This window comes from Pomacea canaliculata, linkage group LG12 (genome assembly GCF_003073045.1).
Source record: "Pomacea canaliculata isolate SZHN2017 linkage group LG12, ASM307304v1, whole genome shotgun sequence".
In the NCBI taxonomy this organism is placed as follows: Eukaryota; Metazoa; Mollusca; class Gastropoda; order Architaenioglossa; family Ampullariidae; genus Pomacea; species Pomacea canaliculata.
This window is the reverse complement of record NC_037601.1, coordinates 16854739-16878148: the sequence shown is the minus strand read 5'-3', so window position 1 is coordinate 16878148 and position 23410 is coordinate 16854739. Positions and strand designations below refer to the sequence as shown.

The 23410-nt window shown below is 41.2% G+C and overlaps 2 protein-coding genes across 2 annotated transcripts; both read right to left on the bottom strand.

Moving 5' to 3' along the window:
- Positions 1–657: 657 nt before the first annotated feature.
- LOC112576515 (tubulin beta chain-like) lies at positions 658–6658 on the bottom strand. Its single transcript, XM_025259017.1, has 8 exons — positions 6433–6658; positions 4096–4204; positions 3655–3824; positions 2986–3171; positions 2368–2575; positions 1641–1885; positions 1088–1302; positions 658–841 (listed from the first exon to the last, which is right to left on the bottom strand). The coding sequence occupies exons 1-8, from the start codon at positions 6487–6489 to the stop codon at positions 694–696; spliced, it is 1338 nt and encodes a 445-aa protein (XP_025114802.1). The 5' UTR covers positions 6490–6658; the 3' UTR covers positions 658–693.
- A 10047-nt stretch (positions 6659–16705) lies between these two features.
- Positions 16706–23345, bottom strand: LOC112577150 (purine nucleoside phosphorylase-like). The gene is made up of 6 exons (XM_025260127.1): positions 23178–23345; positions 22158–22333; positions 21131–21234; positions 20030–20205; positions 19412–19602; positions 16706–18966 (listed from the first exon to the last, which is right to left on the bottom strand). Exons 1-6 carry the CDS (start codon positions 23198–23200, stop codon positions 18764–18766), a joined length of 873 nt encoding a protein of 290 aa, XP_025115912.1. The 5' UTR covers positions 23201–23345; the 3' UTR covers positions 16706–18763.
- Between the last annotated feature and the right edge of the window lie 65 nt (positions 23346–23410).

Below are 23410 nucleotides of genomic sequence, written 5' to 3'. Positions count from 1 at the left end.
TTCTCCTCCCTTCTACTTTTTTGTTATGCACATCACCTGCAGGTCTGAGCGATTTTCGATTAATCTTTACATATACTGTCCCAGTGTCTCAGTCATCGTCATCACTATTATCGCTTGACGCTTTGAGGATTCATGTGGAGAGAATGAGGGTGTGTTCCAGGAGACATCCTTTGTCAGTCTTTTCCACAGGACTAACTTTTTTCTCACTCAATCACTCCCTTACACAGACACACACAGTGCATTTGGGGACGGAGAGTTGATAGGGAAGAAAAGGAACACACGAATGCACGTGCTCTCTCTCACACACACACACAGACACACACAAAGAAAATAGACGCTTTAAAAACGCAAGCCACTGTTTGTATTTATTTTTGCGTTCATGCATGAACGATTAAAATAAACAACATGGAAGTCTCTCCCTGACAGAGCCCCCAGTTCTGTTCGCTTTAGTTTCACGAAATCAGTTTTAGTCTGGAAACTCCGCTGTTCCAAGGTGTGATTGTCAACGACTAATCCAGACAAAACGTTTTCATGAGAAAGAGACAGCTGTGTCGGTAATACTGAAATGGTATGAGAGTTGTAGTTTTGCTGGGGAAGAAAAGGGCCAGAACCGACGAAAAATCGAGTCTGTTGGGGGTGCGAGTTCCATCAGGGATGTCTGCAAGCTCGTGAAAGATGAACCAGATAGTTATTTTAAGCTTCCTCCTCGCCCTCTTCCTCGTCGAATTCACCCTCCTCCTCAGCGGTGGCATCCTGGTACTGCTGATACTCCGACACCAGGTCGTTCATGTTGGACTCTGCTTCCGTGAACTCCATTTCATCCATGCCCTCGCCAGTGTACCTAAAACCGCAACATCATCAGCATCAGTGTCCCTTGTCTTTCTCAACCCTCATCCACCACCATCAACACAAGCTCACTCAGGTTGGTGGCATCGCCAATATGCGCTTGACATTTAACATTAAATCACCCAATGCAATCTCCAATGTTTCAAAACCATTTTCAACGGGCATGAAGGAGGTACAAAGCATAGGAAAGATCAAACAGGGAGAGGAAGCTTAAAGGACTTTTTCAAAGAAATTCACTGACCAGTGCAAGAAGGCCTTGCGCCGGAACATGGCTGTGAACTGCTCCGAGATGCGCTTGAACAGCTCCTGAATAGCTGTGGAGTTGCCAATGAAGGTGGCGGACATCTTGAGACCGCGGGGTGGGATGTCGCAGACGGCAGTCTTGACGTTGTTGGGGATCCACTCCACGAAGTAGCTGCTGTTCTTGTTCTGAACGTTCAGCATCTGCTCGTCCACCTGGCCAATCAAAAGTCAATTCTGGTCAGCGCCTACACAATCGGTTGTTAGCCCCTGCTCGCTTAGCGAGTGTCAGATTGACGAGTGTAAGATTGTAAGAGATTTTTTAACACAATATTATCTAAAGAACTCATTACTGAAAGAACAGTTCACAATATATAATGTAACGCAATTATAATGCAGCTAAAATCCTGGTTAACCCGAAGAAAACACTTTCGATGTTAACAAATATTAAAAATTTACTTTTTATATTTAAGAAGTGATGGAAGGAACACGAAAAAGTAGCAAAGGAAAGCAAGCATGACGAACAACAAACGGACTGTTGCAGCAGTGCTTACCTCCTTCATGGACATGCGGCCACGGAACATTGCAGCTACGGTCAGGTATCGGCCGTGGCGAGGGTCGCAAGCAGCCATCATGTTCTTGGCATCAAACATCTGCTGCGTCAGCTCTGGCACCGTCAGGGCCCGGTACTGCTGCGAGCCACGGGACGTCAGGGGAGCGAAGCCGGGCATGAAGAAGTGCAGACGAGGGAAGGGCACCATGTTGACGGCCAGTTTGCGCAGATCTGCGTTCAGCTGACCTGTAAGACACAGACAGTGATGTGCATGAGAATGACTGAATGTGAGTAGAATGTCTGCCATGGGTTCCTTTTCCCCTCACCTCCCACTCCAACAGCACCCGTTAGCCAGACTAAGCCCCTATGTTGATTCTTAGTCGGAAAGGTAAAATGAAAAAAAAATTACCCCAAAGCCAGAAAGTCCCGTGGCTTTTCTCCTGTGAAGTTCGAGGGCGTAATGGCTCAAGTTTCGTACAACAATCATAATAAAACTGTCAGAAAATATAACAAATAGGACGATTCCCTTCATAAATCTCTCTACCTAAGTAAAACAGCGTTTTGTTGCAAGAGTGCCCTGTATACTGTGACATAAGAAACTACCTGGAATACACTTTTTGTGTGTGGAAAGGACAAACGTAAGCCCTTCATGCTACCTACCCCACCCTTTAAAAAGCAAGTACTTTAACAATTTTTTATGCGCTGATGCCCCAACACGGGGCACCTACCTGGGAAACGCAGGCAGGTGGTAACACCCGACATGGTGGCAGAGACCAGATGGTTGAGGTCGCCGTAGGTCGGGGTGGTGAGCTTCAGCGTTCGGAAGCAGATGTCGTAAAGAGCTTCGTTGTCGATGCAGTAGGTTTCGTCTGTGTTCTCAACAAGCTGGTGCACTGACAGCGTTGCGTTGTACGGTTCCACAACGGTGTCTGATACCTAGAGAAAAAAGAAAAAAAAACCTGACTATTCCACACACCTCTCTCTAACTTTGTGATTCTGTTCTGGTTTCTTTATTTTGCTTCACTTATGCATCAAACATCCTAAACCAGTTTGCAAAGAAATTTTTTTACACAGATATGCTCTTGCTGAAATTATTTCTTTGGTTTTTGTTTTTGTTGTTGTTTTTTACAAGCAAAAGTTTATCTTTCTGCAGACCACGCAAACTACAGACATTAACACATTGTATTAAAATACAACAACTCTTAAAGGATTGTATGCCTCGCACTCGTACCCAAATAACCCTAACACTGATCCTCAGCATTTTGCTCCTAGCCTCAAGACCTCTCACATTCTCCCGCGCTCAAAAAAACATCTAAACACTCAGCTCACTCTGGATGTTAACTCACCTTAGGCGATGGCACGACAGAGAATGTGTTCATGATTCTGTCTGGGTATTCCTCTCGGATCTTTGAGATGAGAAGTGTACCCATACCGGAGCCGGTGCCTCCTCCCAGGGAGTGTGTCAGCTGGAAACCCTGCAGGCAGTCGCAGCTCTCCGCCTCCTTGCGAACAACGTCGAGCACGGAGTCGACCTGAACACAGCACGGACATACGGCCACGTGGATCAAAGCTGGACCACAATGTGTGAGCTACCCTGCCTCTTCCAACTACAGCAAACCCATTTCAGAAGGTTTCTTTTTTATTTAAGGGGGAAAGTCATATTTGACCAACTCTATTCTCGAGAGCTTGGCCAATTAAATGAGGACGATGCTTAGCTTAATTGCCCACAGTCCGGCTTAAAAGAGAACTGGACAATCACCTCTCCTTGTAATGTTGCTTACGCTGGTGCTGACCAGCCTGGAACCTTTAAGCTGTGACTGAGGGAGCGGAGGAGGGAACTGGAGTTTTTAGCCGAGCCAGCAAATAAAACTACATCATGGCAAAACAGCCCTGTAAAACTGATGTCACGTGCAGAGAAAGAACAGCGTTTTCGAGACGAGCTCTGAACATCGGACAGCTAATCCTCACTGTGATTATTTATATTTAATGGATAACAGGAAAGAACGATTACTCACGAGCTCGGCGCCCTCTGTGTAGTGTCCCTTGGCCCAGTTGTTGCCAGCGCCCGACTGGCCGAAGACGAAGTTGTCGGGGCGGAAAATCTGACCGAAGGGACCTGACCGCACCGAGTCCATCGTGCCGGGTTCAAGGTCAACGAGAACAGCTCTAGGGACATACTTGCCGCCTGTAAATTAGAAATTTGACAACTCAGTAAATTGCAATTTTTCAAATCAAGCATTTAATGGGCTGGAAGAATCTTTAACAAGTTTACATATCCTTTCGTTTTCTCACATCCTGTCACACACAGTACACAGCGATACAAGCTGATCCCTTTTCTAAATTTCTATTTCTATGCAAAAGTCTATTGGATTGATTCTATTAGTAACAAAAACAAAAACATAAACTAAACACACATCACACAACTCAGCACCGAAAGATAACCACCATCGACCGACCTGTGGCCTCATTGTAGTAAACGTTGATGCGCTCCAGCTGAAGGTCGGAGTCCCCGTGGTATGTGCCGGTTGGGTCGATGCCGTGCTCATCGGAAATCACCTCCCAGAACTGCAAATGCACGGAAGTAAAAGTATTTTATAAAGTCACAGCTTAATGCATGTTGAGTGGCTCACTATACCTAGGACATGACACAAAGAACAGCGTCCACTATTATTGTTTTTTATTTAGCATTGTATATAAAATTTGTAAATATATGCTTGTTGATCAGCTATTATCTACTTCCCGCTGAATTTATCGCCGTATTTGGGGTATTTTTTTAACCAGTTGGCATATGACCAATGACCGAAACTTCTTTTTTTATTTTTTTTTTTTTTTCGTTACGGATGTTTAACCAATGCTCGCAAGGTTGAAGCTACAGATAAATTGATGACACTTTTATCTTGACGAGTACATCGATGATTATGAAGCATCCTGTCACATGTTCATAACGATTTAATCAAAGGAGATATGGCACAGGTGCTAAATATTAGTTTCCTGACAAGAACAATGAGCATAAAATGTGTATGTTCGCACGTCAAATGCCATCAGTTTCTGACCCGACCCCAGGAGTCTGCATTAACATTGAAATTGCACTTGGTGGATTTTGCATACAGATAATCCTGTGAAATGAGTATGGGTAACGTATGGCCCGTACCTTAACTTTGTACTAACGACTAACTGCATTATGTTCTGTCAACTCGCTCAAAGCTGATGTTTGGCAAGAATTGGACTTGGTGAGTAAAAGTAGTTATACAAGTCCATGTTCGACGGTCTTGCGCTTGTGTGTGTGTGTAGGGGGCGAGGGTGTGGGTGTCAGGTGACAGACAAACGTCGTCAAAACATCTCATCAACTTTGACCGTGCTGCCAGCGGCGTCGCGCGTTGCTAATGACAACACGGCGCGTGACGACTCGCCGGTGTCTGGCAATCAGCTCACCTCGACCTCCGTCTAAGGCAAACATTCGACGTGTTAGCGGTGGCGCTCCCTCCCCGATCTTTAAAAAAAGGAGAAGAAGACACGCACACTCCTTACACCGCTACCATCCTCTACTATCGCTGACAAAGCCATGTGCGGGTGTTTGCTATGCATGACGGGATCCATTCAACTCTAGGTGATGAGTCAAGCCTGTCACCCTATGTCAGTTTTTTTGTGGTTTTTTTTTTTTTTTCTGCCACCGACATGCTCTGTGACATATCGTCATGTCAATATCACTCTAGACACGGGTAAAATTAGCTGCTGGGTTTAATGGGTTTTTTAAAAAAAAATTTGCCCCCTCACTCAAACTCATTATCTGAAGTGCATGTCACTTTAATATATAAAGCTTTTCGAAGATAACTGTAGAAGGCTATTAAATATTAATTTTTGCAAAAACAAGAATGTATTGCATGATATCATAACTGATAATGAAATTAATACAGCCGATAGTGTCCAATCGCACTACTCTGATAACCATTTTGGTTTGTTTGGTTTTTTTTTTAACAGCGGATCAACTGTACCCTAACACCGATGACGTTGTAAGGTCAGGACGTGTCACACCATGTGCCGCCATGACCAGTCAAGAGAACACGAAATAGCCACGTTTCTTTCTCACTAATCCTAAACATCAAAACTAACTGCCTTTAATATAATGTATATAAGAATATCGACAATCCTTTTTCTCTTAGCGCCCAACAACTTTTGAGAAGGTTTCTCTTGTGTGTGCGTGTGGAAGATCGACGAATGTGGCGAGGTGCCGCGTGCTTCAACCTCCCACCCAGCCCCGTGTGAGTCACTGTGTAGTCAGAGTTGACACCGGGGTCAGCGACACGTACCTTAAGATTTGGAGGACGAGTGACAAAAAGGAGCTCATCTTATCTGCATTTTTAACTTCCGAGAATCTATGTGTGGGTTTGGTTTTTTTTTTTGTTTTTGTTTTTTTGCACTCGAAGACAGCATTGAGTCGTGTTTCTATATGTGCAGTGTCGAGAAAATGGACGATTTTGAAAAGCGCGTGGAACTTGCGGCACCCGCCTTTCAAGCATTTCACAGGTCCTAGTCAGTCTGGGGAGTCTTTCTCCTAAAGGTTAAAACACTGACCTTTTCTCGAACATTCCACTGAATCCTCTCCCCCTTTATGACAACGTTCCAATCTGATTTGAATAATTCCGAATAATTTATACTTAAAAGGATTATTCTCGCTTGTATTCATTCCCAAACATTTTGATAGAATTAGTATACGACACTTTCCAGTTGTAAAAACAGCAGCAGGCTCGCGTTATTCACCATCATAATTATTATCGTTCTCAACATTGTCTTACCTTGGCTCCGATCTGGTTGCCGCACTGGCCGGCCTGCATGTGCACGATTTCACGCATGGTTGTTGTTTTTTGAGTCGAGTTTGGAACCTGCACGAGAGACGAGGGACCTAGCTTAGGTTGTTACTACCGCCACACACACTACCCGTCCTTTATATACGGGTGGGCTCGCCAAGATTAGGAGTAAGTATCCACAGCAAAATCCTGCGACCCAAGCGGAGTGCGTCACACAGTGATGGAGTGGCTCAGCCTGACCCTCGCCTGGCGAACTTGACCTCTGGCTGGGCTTTATTGGGTTACGGGAACAGAGCTAAACTCAGCGACCAGACTAACCTCCAGGCTAAACCTTTTCAGCTGCTATTTTATGTTTATGATCTTGTGTGGCTCGATCGAGACTGGACGGTTGGGGAAAAGGAAAAATGGCGAGAGGAGCAGCGCAGCTTGTGTGCTATAGTGAATAAATTATATTCTTGTCTGTTCAGTGATGTACAGTGTAGAAAAGCAGCACTGATGTAAGTCTATGTAAATAAAGATGACTCTTTTTTGGGGGGAGTCACTTCACATCCATGTTTCACCTGGTTTTCATTCAGATTTCAAGGGTTAGGCGCGCGTTTTCAGAACATAAGCAGATATACACAACACGGGAAAAAAGGTTAATAATAAACTTAATGTGATTTATGTAGCACATACTCATCACGCTCATACAGTACCATACTTGAGACAAGAACGAGACATGGATAACATACGACGGACGGAAAGATTAACAACAGTGTTGATGACTCATGAAAGATGACTAATAAAAGACAAATATGGAAAACGCAAAAAAAAAAAAAAATTGGAATCGGGTAACAAGAACTGATGGTATCGTGATCCCGCAGAAGACAAATAGCTAATAGACGACAAAGGGGAAGGGAGTTAAAGATGAACTAGCATTGTGTGTACTGTTGTTAGTAATGCTATTTGCATCAATTTACAATCAGTGATGGTACAAGTATCAGCAACCTTAATCTGATACACATTCTTTTGTGTGCCACTTTTAAAATAATATAGACACTATTTTATTATTTCTTTTGCATATTATATATTAAGCAAGCCTATGCCTTAGCGAATAAAGTATATCCTGCTCTCGCTTCACAGTACTGTCGGCACTCCATCTTAGCTCCCTTCTCCCCCTCCTTCCAACCTACCCGTACCCACACCAATTACTTTCTTTTGCGCTCCTGAAGGCATGCCTGGTAGACTCTATGTTTTCAGTGATTGTGAATCTAGATCGAGGGCTAGATGTAGAAGAGCTTTTGTTTATTCCGTTACCCTTGTAAATGAAGATTTAAGCCATTTGTCATTTATGGTGTACCAAAGGGTTTTTTTTTTTTTTTTTTGCAAGTGTGGCTCCTTGAGGCCGCATCTCTGCCCGTACTTGCTTGTGTTGTGTAGTGAGCAGAGCTTGCAGGACAGGTGATCCTCTGCCAAATCCCACTAATCAGTAAAATGTATGTAGACTTATAAAAGTAGTGGCTTCATAACCTGCCGCCTGTTAAACTTCTGACCAGTGTTTTCGATAGCGACGTTATTAGCAAAATAAGATATTCAGAATTAAGTTCCGGTATATCTTTCTCAAGCGTCCTGCTTTCCACCGCCCTCCCCACCACCCACCCAGGTGACGACTGGAACCAACATGCCGTCACGGAGCGGGACGTCTTTGATTTCTTGCCAAACGGCTGATCGGGAGGTATGCTCTGCTAGGGTCAGCGCAGGACAATAGCTAGGTTAATGGCACATATAGTTGCCATTAGGATAACCAAAAAACCCTCGTATATGTGTCTGCTTGCGTGCTTACTTGCTTCGGTTTGGGTTTTTTTTTTCTTTTTTTCTTTTTTTTCTCGGCTGGAGATGGAATGGAGGGAGTTGCTAGACTCTTTCTTATACTCTTATTTCTCTTCTTCTCCATCCTCCCCCTCTTTTTGATTTTTGCACGTGCGGATACGTCAGTGTATCGCAATATTTATCTTTTTCTCTCATTCTTATATTATAATCTCCCCAGTTCACAATGCGTGTTATCAAAGCAATTCCTGGTCGTACTGCATGCGTAGACACGTAATTACATACAATGCCGTGAAAAGGTGTGAGCGCGCGCAAGCACACACACAAACGAGAGAAAGAGGACATTAAAAAAATTCCAGGTGACTGATTCCAAGGAGATCTAAGGTCACTGCTGCGTTCTTGTGGTGGCTTTGAACACAGCTTACAAGGAGTGGTGTGCATTGAGAACGTCCCGGCTCGCCAGTACCGAGAGACACGTACAAGGGGGTCCCTAGAGACGGCGACCAGCGCTATCTGTCGCCATCGCACCACTCACATAGCAACCGGGGAGCAGACGGAATGAAACACTTCCAGTTAATCTGGTGCTGTGACAAGTCCAGAGTTGTTTGGAGATTAGTGACCGCCCAACACTGTAGTCCAAGGGGGGAGGAGGAGGAGAGTGTATTGAGGGGAGGGAGAGAGGGAGACGAGGATGGGGGTCGTATCTGGTTGAGGGCCACGTCACGTAACCAGTCTGTCCAGTGGCCAGAACGATCGCACAAACAGCAAGCAGGTGCACAAGAACTCTGGCCTTCATTAACTTTCATGTCGACTTTGTTAGAGACATGTCCTCTGTCGATCTGTTAGTATACAGTAATATATAATAGTGTAATTGTAAGGGTATAAAATATACACAATCCAAGGTAATCTGGCAAGGAAGCTTACTTAGTCACAGACACTGAGTTCTCTCGCCTCAACTCTCTTTTCCGCTCATATTTCACTCTACCCACTAAGTTTCTTTCTCTCTCTCTCACACACATACACATATGCGTGTCCACACACAAATACACACGCACTCGAGCAGAATAACGCCCCATCCCATCCCATTCAATCTTTCATTGATTCTGTTTGGTTTCCTAAATTTTGTTCTGCTTCTTCCATCTTTTTTTACTTTTCTGTGTGAGTGTGCACCCGCATGAGAGATGACTGCACAGTGTACGTGTTTATTTACCTACTAACAGTAACAATGTTACTTACCTTTATGCGCGTAAACCTCACAAAATTAACGTGCTACTAATGCACTGTGGCGGTGCCATTGTTGAGCAGCAGGCCGGCTGAAAGCACAAGATGTCTGATGTTGTGCCCTTCCTGCGGCTGGCCGTTGCCCTGGCAACCGTACGATGACACGTTCATTGCGTCATTTGTTTTTATTTCGTAATATGACGTCACATATTTCGTAGTATGACGTCACATCCCATAGACAGCAGAAGCTATTTGTGTCGAGTCACTGGATTGATCTGCAGACGAAGTGCTGGGGAAGCAGAGGAAGCGCAAACAACCCTGGGTGACAGACGACATCCTTGATCTTTGCGACGAAAGGAGAGCCTTGAAGAAAGGGAGAGGTCGAGACCCGACGTCAGCAGACAAGTACAGACTTGTCAACCAGCAGATCAGAACAAGGATGAAGGAGGCAAAAGAAGATTGGATCGAAGACCAGTGTTGCAGCGTGGAAATAGGCATGGCTAGCGGAGACAGCAAGAAGGCATATGAAATACTGAAGGCCCTCACCAAGACTCAGCAGCGACCAGCCACAGTCATCGAAGACAGCGCCGGACAGCTCCTTACGGAAAACGCTGCTGTACTGAGTCGTTGGACTGAATATTGCCAAGACTTGTACAACTACAAGATCGAGCCAGACACCAGCATTCTCCAGCATCACCAGACTGGGACAAGAGAGGCTGAAGACCTGCCAGTCCTCACTGATGAGGTGAGAGAAGCTATGCACAGTCTGAAGGGAGGAAAGTCACCTGGTGTGGACAACGTACCTGCTGAGCTGCTGAAGCATGGAGGAGATGCAACAACCAAGGCCTTCACCACACTGTGTCAAAAGATATGGGAAGAAAAGAAATGGCCAAAAGAATGGGCTCAGTCTATCATCATCCCACTCCCTAAGAAAGGGAACCTGCGGCAGTGCCAGAACTACAGAACCATCAGTCTGATAAGTCACCCAAGCAAAGTAATGCTCAGAATCATCCTCAACCGCTTAAAAACCTATTGCAGAGGAACTGCTGGCAGAAGAACAGGCTGGCTTCAGGGCTGGAAGAAGCACGGTAGAACAGATCTTTAACTGCCGTGTTATGATAGAAAAACACCTGGAGCATCAACGTCAACTATACCATAACTTCATCGACTTCAAAAAAGCTTTTGATCGTGTCTGGCACGATGGACTCTGGCAGGTCATGAGATCATTCAACATAGAGGAGGGACTGATCCAGATGGTAGCAGCACTCTACAAGAACGCCTCCAGCGCGGTACTACTCAACAACCACCTAGGCGAGTTCTTCGCGATGACGATCGGGGTCCGTCAAGGGTGCCTACTCTCTCCCATCCTTTTTAACATCTTCCTTGAAAAAATCATGCAGGACACCCTCCACAACCACCTTACCTCAATCTCCATTGGTGGCAGACCCCTGTGCAACCTCCGCTTTGCAGATGACATTGACCTCATGGCAGGCAGTAACAACGAACTTCAGGATTTGACGGACAGACTCTCCAGGCGAGCGGGGCCTATGGCATGGAAATAAGCTCAGAAAAAAGCAAAGTAATTATTATTTCCACCACCGACAGCAGCAGCAACATCGTCATGAACGGCCAGAAACTGGAGGAGGTCAACAGCTTCAAGTATTTGGGTGCCACCCTGACTAGAGATGGTTGCTGTACAGCAGAGATCCGTATCAGGATTGGTATGGCAACATCCGCAATGTCCAGGCTGGATAGGATCTGGCGAAGCAACTCAATCAGCTTCAGTACCAAGCACAGGCTGTACAAGTCCCTCGTAGTGTCAATCCTACTCTACGGCTGCGAGACTTGGACGCTGCTTGCCGCAACGGAAAAGAAGCTCCAGGCCTTTGAGAACAAGTGCTTGAGAAGGCTGCTCCGCATCTCGTACCGCGAACACAAGACCAACGCATACGTACGGAGCACCGTAACCTCCCTCGTGGGCCCACATGAGCCCCTTCTGGCAACAGTGAAGCGGCGCAAGCTCGCCTGGTTCGGTCACGTCACCCGCCACAACACCCTGTCCAAGACGATCCTACAAGGAACCCTCGAAGGGAGCCGTCGTCGTGGTCGTCCGAGGAAAAGCTGGGTCACCAACATTAAAGAATGGACCGAACGCGAGATGCCAGACCTGCTCTCATCTGCTCAAGACAGGACCGGGTGGAAAATTCTGTCTGTTGCTGCTGCCGGACGGTCCCCCCTACGCCCGGACCGGGCATGGGACTGACCTGACCTGACCTGACTGGATTGATCAGCCATGTTGACCTGACTATGGATTGGTATTTATTGTTTACTTCTGTCAGAATCGCCAGTTTACAGTGATGTGTAGCAACAGCTTTATAAAAAAGGTAAGTGTACCCTGTAATGATATATAGATTATTGTTATTCATCATCGGTACCGTTGTTTAGTCGTCCGTAGTTCACAATATTGTGAATGTTTCGTAGTTATTTACTTTTTAACCTCTGAACCCAGTCAGCAGGTCTGTACACATTCTTCTGGTTTGAAATTCTTGTACGTGTTGTTCAAATGATTTTTCTCTTTTTGCCTTCCATACGAAGACTCCAATGCTAGCTCTTGACGATAGATTTTAGTCATATTTATACAAAAGGGACAAATAAACACATCGATGCGCGATTTTCATTAAACGCTGTCAGACACGCGATCACATCTGGCCTGCGGCTAGTGGATCGACACTTTGGTGAACAAGAGCATGACACATACAGGTTATCTAGTTTATCACCAAACGTGACAGAGAACATACAACAATGTTCTCTCACCGACCAACCTTTTAAACCAGATACAAATCTGATCAAAAATGTGGAGTTTGGATCTGACATCACATACTATTCTGCTGCTATCAGATTAGGACCTCGGTAAATGAAGGGGAAGAAACCCTAATACAAACGGCCACATACTTTAGTTGACATCATCACCGTCGTCATCGTCATCCATCATCAGTTTTTAATCACTCAAAGGTATGGCATACATACCGAAAAACACCACTATTTTGATTGATAATTGAAAGCTTTTATATTAATTAAGAAACATCTTATCAACATTTTTCTGAAGTAAACCATAATTCTCTGCTGCTGGAGCAAGGCTGTTAGTGTGCGTGCACTCAACTGGTTATCGTGCATCACTTTCATTTCCAAAAATACCGCGAGGAAATATTCCCTCTTGACAGAGTTTTACGCGCAAATCAATCTCGATGGAATTATATTTTTAGGTGTGAGTATACAGGTGCTGGATAAAGGAACTGGTCTAGCCGGACCATATGACTGGACTTTCATGTATTCATTGAAAACAAGAACCGACACTTTTTTTCTCACAGTTACGTTGTGTATGAGATGGAGATGAGAAGGGAAGGATTGATTTATTGTCTGCAAGCGAATGTATGATTGATGAATTTTGAACACGATGCTTTATTATTTATGGAATTGTAGTACTTTAATGGCATCTGAAAAACATTCTTATTATTATTATTATTATTACTATTTACCCCCAGTGGAGCCTAAGGCCGATCTGGAAATCCCCTGGTTAACCTGCCGGTCCCAAGCCCGGATGAAGGAGGAGGGTTGGGCGTGGGGCTAGAAACCCTACCTTGTAAAACAACCCTGCTATAGGAACCACAAATGCAGCACAAGCACAACGAGAACCTGGACGTGAAGATCCGTCTTCGGAAAGGCCTATGACGCGTGTTGGCCCACGGGAAGTCAGCTCGCCGACCCATCTTCTCACGGCCAAGGCAAAAACCAGGATAGGGACCTGGAACATTAGAACCCTATATGAGAGAGGGAAATCTCGGGTAGCCCAGGAAAGGACACTCTAAAAAAACATGGTTAGAGGTTAAGGACAGCTGCATTGACTCGCGCAAAAATGTGTTCAGCAGCCACTTCATTGCTGTGTTGTAAGATAAACAAACAAACACAATTCCAGCAACAACAGCGGTGGACGGCTTCAGTTATACCTCGATAGAGAGATTGAGAGAAACAGAAAAAAAAACAGACACTGAACGAGAAAAACAGAAACAATGTGGGACGGCAGAAGTTCGTGCTCTTGTACTTGTCGCTTGAGAAGATCTCAAAGACAGGCGTGACGAGCAGCAAGTGCAGCGACGTCACCAGGCAGCACTCACCCTCCCAGCACGAGCCCCTTTCGAAGTCCTTTAAACAAATAGTGCGGGACTGTCTTTTGTACTTGTTAGTCAAGCGTAAAATGCGATCTCGAGGCGAGGAACCAGAGCCCCCACCTTCAGGCAGGCCATAACAGAGCCCCCACCTTCAGGCAGGGGATAAATTAGTCAATAAAAGCGTCAGTCCTCGTCGTTAGGGTCTTTGGGTGAGGTGGGAGAGGATGGGGTGTCGCTTCATTGTTTCTAGTTTTGTTTAGGTACAAAAGAAATAGGCTATAAATTGTATTGAAACAAGAAAATTAAATGCAAAATTCAACTACAGTAGCTACACAAGACGGTAGCCTCATGGGTGGACTTAAAAAGAAGAGTGCAGAGTACAAAGTCACTGTAGGGCGTGACGAGAGTGTATATAAATGTGAGAGTGTATCTGTGTGTGTTTGTTGGAAGGACGCAATTTGTACTTTGCGTTTTGTATGTGTCGATAATGAGATACCCTCATACACATAAATTATATACTGGGTTTAAATATCAGTGCAGGATATGTTAGCACCACCAGTATCTGCTGTTCACTCACGCAAGCAGACACACGCACTTGCAGGCGACAGGGCGTTTTTCAATTACCTTCTGCTTTGTGTCAGTGAACTCAACTGTCCGAATTGGCATTGAACGTGTTCAGCGGGGAATGAACGGATAACGAACAGACTGGCATTAATCACGCCCGAGCAGGCTTTTAGCCCCGATCAAGCCTCAACAATCCGTTATCAGCACTGACAAAGCCTTATCTACACGTGCGTGTTTGTCTTGGCACAGACACTGCAGTCAAGCACGCCAACGGCCTGACCTACTCACTTACGTCAATTGGTCATAAACCACTGTCCTTTGGTGTGTCTCTGTCATAGACCCTCGTGCAGTTGTCCAGAACAAATCCTGTGCACAGCCTCAATGGTAGGGCGCTGAAAGTTCACCTGCAAAATAACCACGATCCAAAATCTTCAGAGAGAGCAATGCTCAGTGACTCAACTCTGCATCCAATGAACCTAATTTTAGATTCTTTTGCCAAAAGTCCAACTCTGTAATAATGGTAATTTCCAAAAGAACAGCACTCCAATGTTTGGTACGATTATCCTCGACATCTGAATAAGTCATGCGTGGTACTGTTTTCAACAAAGATATTGAAGCTTCTTTAACCTTTATAAGCACAACAGTTGTAATGGTTAATAAGTTCCCACTTAGACAAAGGAATGTCTTCTCTGTAAACCATTGAAGATACTCGCTGCCTGAAGAAAGCAAGACAACCCAGGTCTTTATGGTTTGCTCGAGAGATGTTTGGAGATGATACTTTTGAAAAATCTATTTTCTGCACCAAGCCCAACGCCGGGCTTTTTTTTTTTTTTTTTTTTTTGCTACCTGAAGTCTGGTGAGACCTACAGTATGTGCAGCGAGTAGTATTGAGGAATATCCCATTCATGAGACATCCTCCTTTTGTTGTATGCTGCTATTCCTGCCGTTGCCGATTCCCCATGTGGACTCCGATACAAAAGCAACTGAGTAGAAATGTTTTGTAACAAATGAGAACACAACAAAGGACAAAAATATTAGTTTGTGAAAAATATGGCTTTATAAAGGATTAGGAAAAATTGTGTTATGCTGAGAATAAGATTTCTGTAAAATCTAGTTATAACTTCTTGATGTTATCTTCGCCTCTACATGAAAGTGAGCGAAGTGTGTAGACAATTAGGTATTAGAGATTTATTTGTTTTATTTTTGAACTTTTCAACAGAAACAGTATTTTGAATATTGAATTTGAAATAAAAGTTTTCCAACTGCAATTTTCTTTGAGTAAATTCTGGAATCGTCAATTTTTATTTATGACAATTAATCATTGATTCTCTTCACAGTAAGTTCAGCCCCCAAAATAAAAAAAAATTGGCGTAGCAAGATGGCAACCCGCAAAAAACGGATGACTTCACCTGAAAACGAAATGTTTTCTTTGTTTTCCAACCGTTCTCTGCTTTTCTAGTAAACTGAAATAATAAATTGGACATTAAATCCTGCAGTGATTAATTTACACAAGTGGCCACCAGCAATGATAAAGTATATTTAAAAAATTATTTAAAGAAATTAAAGTGGTTTTATTTCGATCTTCTCCTTTGTCTTCTCTTTATGATTACAGCATATATGGAGACGACGAAAATAATAATAATGTTACTCTCCTATGTACAAGTTTCTATTTCAATCTTTATTTCACCCCATGTTCTCGACAATGTCACCTACACGACTACTCCCCTGGCACCAACTACAGCTCATTGAGATCGATCGTCGCGTGGTTCAGACTCATCAAGTGTATCTGGACTGGCAGCCAGGAAAATGATTTATTTCCTTTTCATGGGAAAGAACTATATTTCGCGACTGTAAAGCGTTAACGACAGTGGGTTGTCCTGAGCTCTCTCCAAAAGGGGAGTTAATCTATTGATGGGTGGCGAGCACGGCTTTATTTAGATTACTTCTCTTTGACCGAGTCACAAGTCATCAAGGACAGCTTTCTCGCGCTTCGATCTGTTTATGAAGTCATGAATGTTTTAAAACGAGACTTTTGAACTGAAGTTGGTCAGTTCTTTCATTGACATCTGTCGCGTATGTTTCTTTCACTGTTTAGCGCCCAATCGAGCAGCATTTTTGAAACAAGCAAACAAAACAAAAAAGTCTCAACTCTTTTTAGTCCTCTTACCCAATTTGGCTGGGAGTGGGCAAATTGTTTTACACCGAGCCAACAACTAAGGCTGTATCACGGAAAGGCAGCTAGCCTTGTGAATAGATGGCACATTCACAGAAAGAACAGCGTGCCTTGTTGCGTTTTTTGTCTCTGGTCCTCTAACATGGAATGAACTGCCAGTTCACATTTGCTTTTGCTCCCTTCAGAATGTTTCTTAAAACGTATACCTTTTCTCCTCCCATAGTGTGTCTGTATGCGAACAAGTATGCTTGTGCACGTACTTACAGTTATTTTATGTGTGCACAAGAATTGGAGCTTTATAAATAGCATTTCTATGGAAACAAATAACAACTACAATGACATATTTATTGAGCAAAGTTTCCTTTATGTTTGATTCTGATAAACAAAAAACATAAATTCTTTTTGACTAAGTCCACACTCTCTCACAAATATTTTCAAATATTGACTTCACTGTTTCTAAATTGAGACAGTGTTTGTCATACACATAGAAGGATTGCTGGCTTTAGATAAATCTAACAATATTTTTTCTGAAAAATGGTAACTTTAAACACTCATGTTCAACTTCTGAAGACTAATATCACATGCATATCATAATCATTGCAACTCAGTGCATAGAAAAGTAATAAAGTATACATTATAAATCATACATTTGATCCACCTCATTAGCCACTGTGTTAGCCAGAGGTAACCTAATGCAGTGTACCATTAAAGACTATTGCCGTTAATGAATGGTATTCACTGTAGTCAACAGATGTATATATATGCAGTCAGCTATATACTGCTAGCTCACGAGCACCTGTAAATCAGCCTATAACTGCTCTTGCAGTTTAATAATGAAGCTGTATTGTAAATCATTATCCATGTTACATTGATAACGTACCCATATTATGATAGAGCCAATTAAATAAAACGAGAAAGAAAAATATATTTCTCTCAGACCTACAACATACATAAAAGACTATCACATAATTTGTATACTAAGCGTGCACTCTTAAGAGAAACTAAGACAGAATTATAATTACCATGTGAAAAAAATTCTGTATAAAAAAGAGGTATAAATCCTCTCCCTCAAATAATATATGCATCCAATTATTCTGTCTTCCTTGATGTTTGAAAATTTTAAAATTACCAATTCAAACACATTATTGAGGAGTATACATGTTGCACTATCTTTTTAGAAAAGAAATTCTTTAAAAAGAAATGACCATTTCAAAAAGGAATTCCAGGCCTTAAACACACAAAAGGATTTGAAAAAACTTTTAAAAGCTGTGCATTCATGACTGCTTATGCATATTTCCTTCACTAAATTTTCTTTAGAATGCAGCATTAAATTCTGCAAAAGCATATTAAAATTATGATGTCTGGTGATAACCAAGCTTCATCGTTGCCACAAGATTCAGTCCAGACTAAAAGTCACGATGTCTCTTCAGTATAAAACTGGAAGTGTCACGTATGCATAAATGCATTACGCAAATATAAGCCTCACAAGCACCAGTCTTAATTACAAGATAAAGCAAACGGCTGATGGTCATAGTGCTTCTCCAATGTACCAGCAGTCTGAAGAAAATTATGATAATGCCTCATCAGCCCACATGAGACTGGATTTCTCTACAAAGACATAAATGAATGGTTCTGATTTCTGTGCGAGTGAAGATACTTTATGTAAAAGCACCATAAATGCATCATTTGGTCCCTGGTCAAACACTGATGGCAGCTACCTTCATAATTATCAAAAAAAGTAAACATGAAATAAGACCTAACAATCACATTTTATCCGTGGTTGAGGACATGATCTGAGCACTGATCTGAAAGCAAATTAATGTCAAGGGCATATATACATGGATTCATCATTGCATGATCGCCCATGAAGACACATTCTCTCTCATGCTCCTAGATACACTTTTTTTTAAAAAATCAATTTCTCAACAAGTGCTTTCATTAAGTTTTGAATACATAACTGAATGGCAGTCTATCGCAAGGAAGCAATAATATTGTTAGAAAAGATCAGACTACTCTAGGTGGAAAAATATGAGTACAAGTGATAGTTGACAATGATGAAATTTCTATAGTTTACAAATAAATTTCCATCTTTTGGAGAAGCAAAAACAGTTGATAAGAACATCTTTTGGAATGAATATATAATGTTCAATTATCACAAAATCATAAAGATCGTAGGTTATCGGAAAAAAATACTAGTACTTTGTTATATTCCCTTGCCCTAAAAGGTATAGCATGGTATGGTTATACAAAAGATAAGTAATCAACTAATTTATTCTAGCAGCTCAAGCACTTAATGAAAATTAAGTCTCCTTTAAATATTTTATATTCATGAAAGAGTAAAAAAGGAGAACAATTAAACCACATGGTGCATCTACATACAAATAAAATGTTAGACTTTTAGATTCTTGACCATTGCTGACACGAGAGCTTGCAAATCTTCACTTCGTTTTTTACCAGTTTCAAGAACCTCCTCATGGCTGGCCATGACCTCGGAATCATACTCAGACACAACCTTGTTGGTAATGAGGCTCATCCCAAACACTCTCATGCCTGCATGTTTTGCTGTCAGCACTTCAGGAACAGTGCTCATTCCTGTAGGTACCCCAACCAAAAAGGAAAAAAAATTCACACATTAAAAACATTTATACATCAGCATTTTAAGAACATTGCTAGATAATGTCTAGAGAAAATAATATGATTTGTTTTCATTACTGCACTTCAAAACATTCTTTCCTAAGTCCACCCTTCTTCGGTCAAAATAGCATATACAACAAAATTTCACAGAAAAGACAAGAGCAAAAAACTTTTAAAATATGAATTACTCAAAATTCAAACTACCTAGAAATACAGCTAAAGATATTGTGTCATTCATAAAAGGAAAACGTCTTACCCCAAAAAAGACAGTGCACACCTATTCATAGTCCATACAATCACAAAAATGTGTCAAGACAATTCAAAAAATATTCTTTAAAAAAATCTGAAACCATTAAAAAAATACAGTAACTATATATTAAATATATGTATATATTGTACAAACCTGTGGCATCAGATCCCAGTTTGCGTAAAAGAAGACATTCTGAGACAGTCTCAAAGTTGGGACCTACCAGCATACTGTAAACACCTTCACGAAGAAATGATTCAAACCCCATTTCCTTTCCAAGTTTTTTGGCCAGATTTCTCAATTCAATGTCATATGCATTTGACATTGGTGGAAACCTTACACCAAACCTGCAGATGAGCAAATTCTCTTTAAGTCAATTAAAAGTATGCTAACCAGATACATTATAATTGCTTTCTCTTGAGATTTTGAAGCTAATGATTAAATAGGTCTGCAAAAGGGTAGAAAAACAAATTTCTTTAAAAGTAACCATGAAATAATATCATATACAGTATGACAATAGTATCATGAGCCTTTCAGGTTGCTTTGCTGACTCCTTATTTCATTCACATTTTAACAATGAACTTTCATTCATAAACTACACCAAGCACAACACACAAAAAAGAACAAATAACCACAAAAACAAAAATGATCTCAAACAATACAATAGTTTTAAAAAAAGAATATTCAACAAAAGTGTGTAATACAAAACAAACATACAGTGGACTATGCAAGCCAAAAAAAAAAAAATCACTAATTTAAATGAAAAGTTGTCACCTGTCATCATTGGGGCCAATTAAAGGGTTAATCCCAGCAAAGCCTGCAATGTTAATATGATCTTTAATGATCATGAGGTCTCCAACTGCATATCCAGGGTTGATGCCACCAGCAGCATTGGTCACAAACAGTATCTCTACGCCCATCAATTTCATTGTCCTGACAGGAACAGCAATCTACAAGAAAGCGAAACTACCAAATGTAAATAGTAACAATTTAAATTGTATTTTTGAAACTAAATGATGTACCCCAAACTAATTTTTCATATGCTAAGATGCATTTAGCTTAACTCTTTACAGTTCAGAACTTCTTGCTCAACAAATAGACTAAACTATAAAAAGTTAATACCTATATATCTTATTGAAATACTATTCCTATAGACTGCATGTGTTTTCATGGTGGATCACACCTGTGCACACATGAATGTACACACATACGCACACAGGACTGCATTTTTAATTATGTTTATGATGTCTGTTATGTACCCACGCTTACAGGTAAAAATATCAATAATCCCAATCTAAGATGACCAAATGACATAAAAATTTAAGGAACAGAACGATGAGAGAGAGCATCTTGCAAAAACTAGCAAATGTTTGCAGCATAAAAAAAATAATGTCAAAAGCAAATATAAATATAATGGCTTTGGCTGTGTATGGTTCTAGAAATTAATATGCTCAAAGAAAATTCTTTCTTGATACATTTATAGGCCTGTCCTCAAAGATCAGAGAAACAGAATTTATTTTGGAATTATAATACCATGGTTTGTGTACCAAGCCTTAAAAATAAACAGAGCTCACATTGTGCTGTTTCATGCAGGTATTGTATTTCCTTAAAATGCATAGTGCATCTTTCCTTAACCTCTTGAAAAACGTACCAATCCAAAGTAGTGAAATAGTAGTTTTACTTTTTTTAATATTTTCTATATTATAAATCTTTTTTTTCCTCCATCAAACTTTAAGTTAAAGAAAATTAAACAAAGTTAAAGCTTTCAAGAGAACTCATCAACATTTAAATTTATCAATTCAAATATTTTCTCTGTCTGTCATGGCTAGGTCACATGAAGTCACATGAATGATCCTTCTAAAAGTAATCAGTTACCTTCTGAGTAGGGTAGCCTTCATAAGTGTGTGATCTCCCCTGCATTAAAACCACTGCTTTTCCTTCCAGAGTCCCAATGATAAGTTTTCCTTCATGCCCAGGCACTGAAAGAATCCATAAAGCAATTCATGTGGTAAATGAGCATCCAAATCTACAAAAACAAAACCACTCCAGTAAAGGTTCTTAAAATGGGATAGCTTGACTGTTATTTGATTCGTCCTGCTTCTGATGTTATTGAATTACCCTGAAAGCTTGTGTAAATGGTTGTAAAAATTAATGAACATTTTATATATATGTTCAACCTTTCAGAAACTTGAAAGTTTTAACCTTCGAAGAACAAGCTTCTTACTTACTATGTCAACCAAGTTTTTGACACCCAGAACAATAGCTGTCCCAAAAACATAAAATAAAGAAATACAACATGTGGTGTACTAGCTTGTGGTAAACACAAATCTTATCCATTAAAAAAATCTGACTCTCATGAGAAAACAAGCATCTGGTAGCATCTGTTTGCACTGGTACAACAATAAGACCTTTTATTCCAGAAAACAAGCATCTGTTAGCATTGGTACAGCAATAAGACTGTTTATTCCAGAGATAAGACTTTATTTAGTGACTCACAAGATAATCAAATACATTTTGATCAAAAATAAAAATGATTTGGATTAGTTAACAGGCATGAGCATATGTGCAGATGTACCTATATATGTATATACACTCTATCCAGGATAGTTCTCTTCTGTAAATATATGTACCAATAAACCTCAGTGGAACAAAATATGGCATCAAGAAGTTATGCTATTAAAAGCAGGGAGGAAATGGTGTTTTACACTGAGCCATGAACTAAGGCCATATTACGGCAAGGCAGCCAGCCCTGTAAACAGATGCTACATGCAGAAAACACTGTGCCCAAGACAAGAGCTGAACCCAGGACAGCCAACGTTCACTATATTGATGACAAGCACTAACCGTTGCACCACTGGAGTGCCTATATGCTATTAAAAGCCTTCTTTTCAATATCACTAACCTGTGCTAATGGGAAAGATAGGTATATCTTTGTAAGGAATGGCTATACGATCTTCTACCAGCTCTCCCAGGTGGCCCAGTCCAGAACCACAGATGATGCCTATTTTTGGTCGATACTTAGTTTTTGACAGAATTGAATCTGCTGCCTTTTTCAGGTCATCGTATGTGCAGTGGTTCCTGAAACGTAATTTCATGTAAGGGATTAATTTATATTTTTCATTTGGATGGAAGTGGTAAAATGATGCTAAATCTAACATTTGTTTTTAAATGACTAATAAGTACAAAAATAATAATGAAAGCAATTTTCCTATTTCATGTAACACCACACTGCTGTACTAGACCCTAAGGAAGCTATAACATATTTGAAAAATAAATTAAACATGTTCTTCAACACATACATTAAACTACAGCTCCTGTGTTGGTTCAATAATATATAGCTTGAATAAGAATCCAATAAAATGTATATTTAGTAGCTGCAGCAGCAACAGAGCAGCACTGCTTACTCAACCGTTATTTTTCGGAAAATGTCAGTAAGAAGGTCATGCTATCTGAGCCCTGGTTCTCTTTGCAAAGATTCACTTTTAATTGTCTCAGTACAAATAATGCAAATAATATTGTGCTAATTCTTCCCTGCCTGTAATCAGACCAGTTGCTAATACAACAAAAGAGTCTGCATAATAATTGGAAATCTGTCATCATCGAACTTCTCAAGGTTTTAAGTCCAAACTGTGATGGTTTACAAGGAACAAATAACAAATAAACAAAAGTACATGAAACAGAAACACCAAGAAATATAAATATTGAGATAAAAATCAAAGCACTCACATTAACACAGTAAACTAGACTGCATACGACAGCAACTTATTCCGTAAACAACACTTAACCTACTTCTCCTCTTTCGCTGTACGTAGGACAAATGTGAAAGCCTAATAGCAGATTCGACTCATCATAAATATTACCGAGAACAGGTAGACTTGCTGAGAGAGAAACACCAACCATCATGTACCCGCTTAATACTCACAGTGTGCATTCAGAAGCTGCCATATTCAATTAGAGAAAATCGGTGAACGCGGGCTAGTTTCAAACAGGTAATTGTTCTCAATTCTTTGCCTCTGTGTGAGTCGGCAACCGTCTGCTATCTGGCGAAGTGCGAGGCGTGCTTGATGGAGTACTTCTGCACTGTGACGTCACTCGTAATGGTTCTACAAAATTGGAAACAGAGGAATGAGTAGATAAGGAATATTATTGCTTTAT

What these genes read in the sequence shown, in the direction of transcription:
- LOC112576515 (XM_025259017.1), bottom strand. Translation starts at nt 6,489, where the DNA reads ATGCGTGAAATCGTGCACATGCAGGCCGGCCAGTGCGGCAACCAGATC. An exon ending in TTACTACAATGAGGCCACAG is followed by an intron (nt 3,825 to 4,095) that starts GTCGGTCGATGG and finishes TCTAATTTACAG; the next exon opens with GCGGCAAGTATGTCCCTAGA. An exon ending in ACACAGAGGGCGCCGAGCTC is followed by an intron (nt 3,172 to 3,654) that starts GTGAGTAATCGT and finishes TGCTGTGTTCAG; the next exon opens with GTCGACTCCGTGCTCGACGT.
- LOC112577150 (XM_025260127.1), bottom strand. Translation starts at nt 23,200, where the DNA reads ATGGCAGCTTCTGAATGCACACT. An exon ending in TATCTTTCCCATTAGCACAG is followed by an intron (nt 21,235 to 22,157) that starts GTTAGTGATATT and finishes GGATTCTTTCAG; the next exon opens with TGCCTGGGCATGAAGGAAAA. An exon ending in ATTGGCCCCAATGATGACAG is followed by an intron (nt 19,603 to 20,029) that starts GTGACAACTTTT and finishes GCTCATCTGCAG; the next exon opens with GTTTGGTGTAAGGTTTCCAC.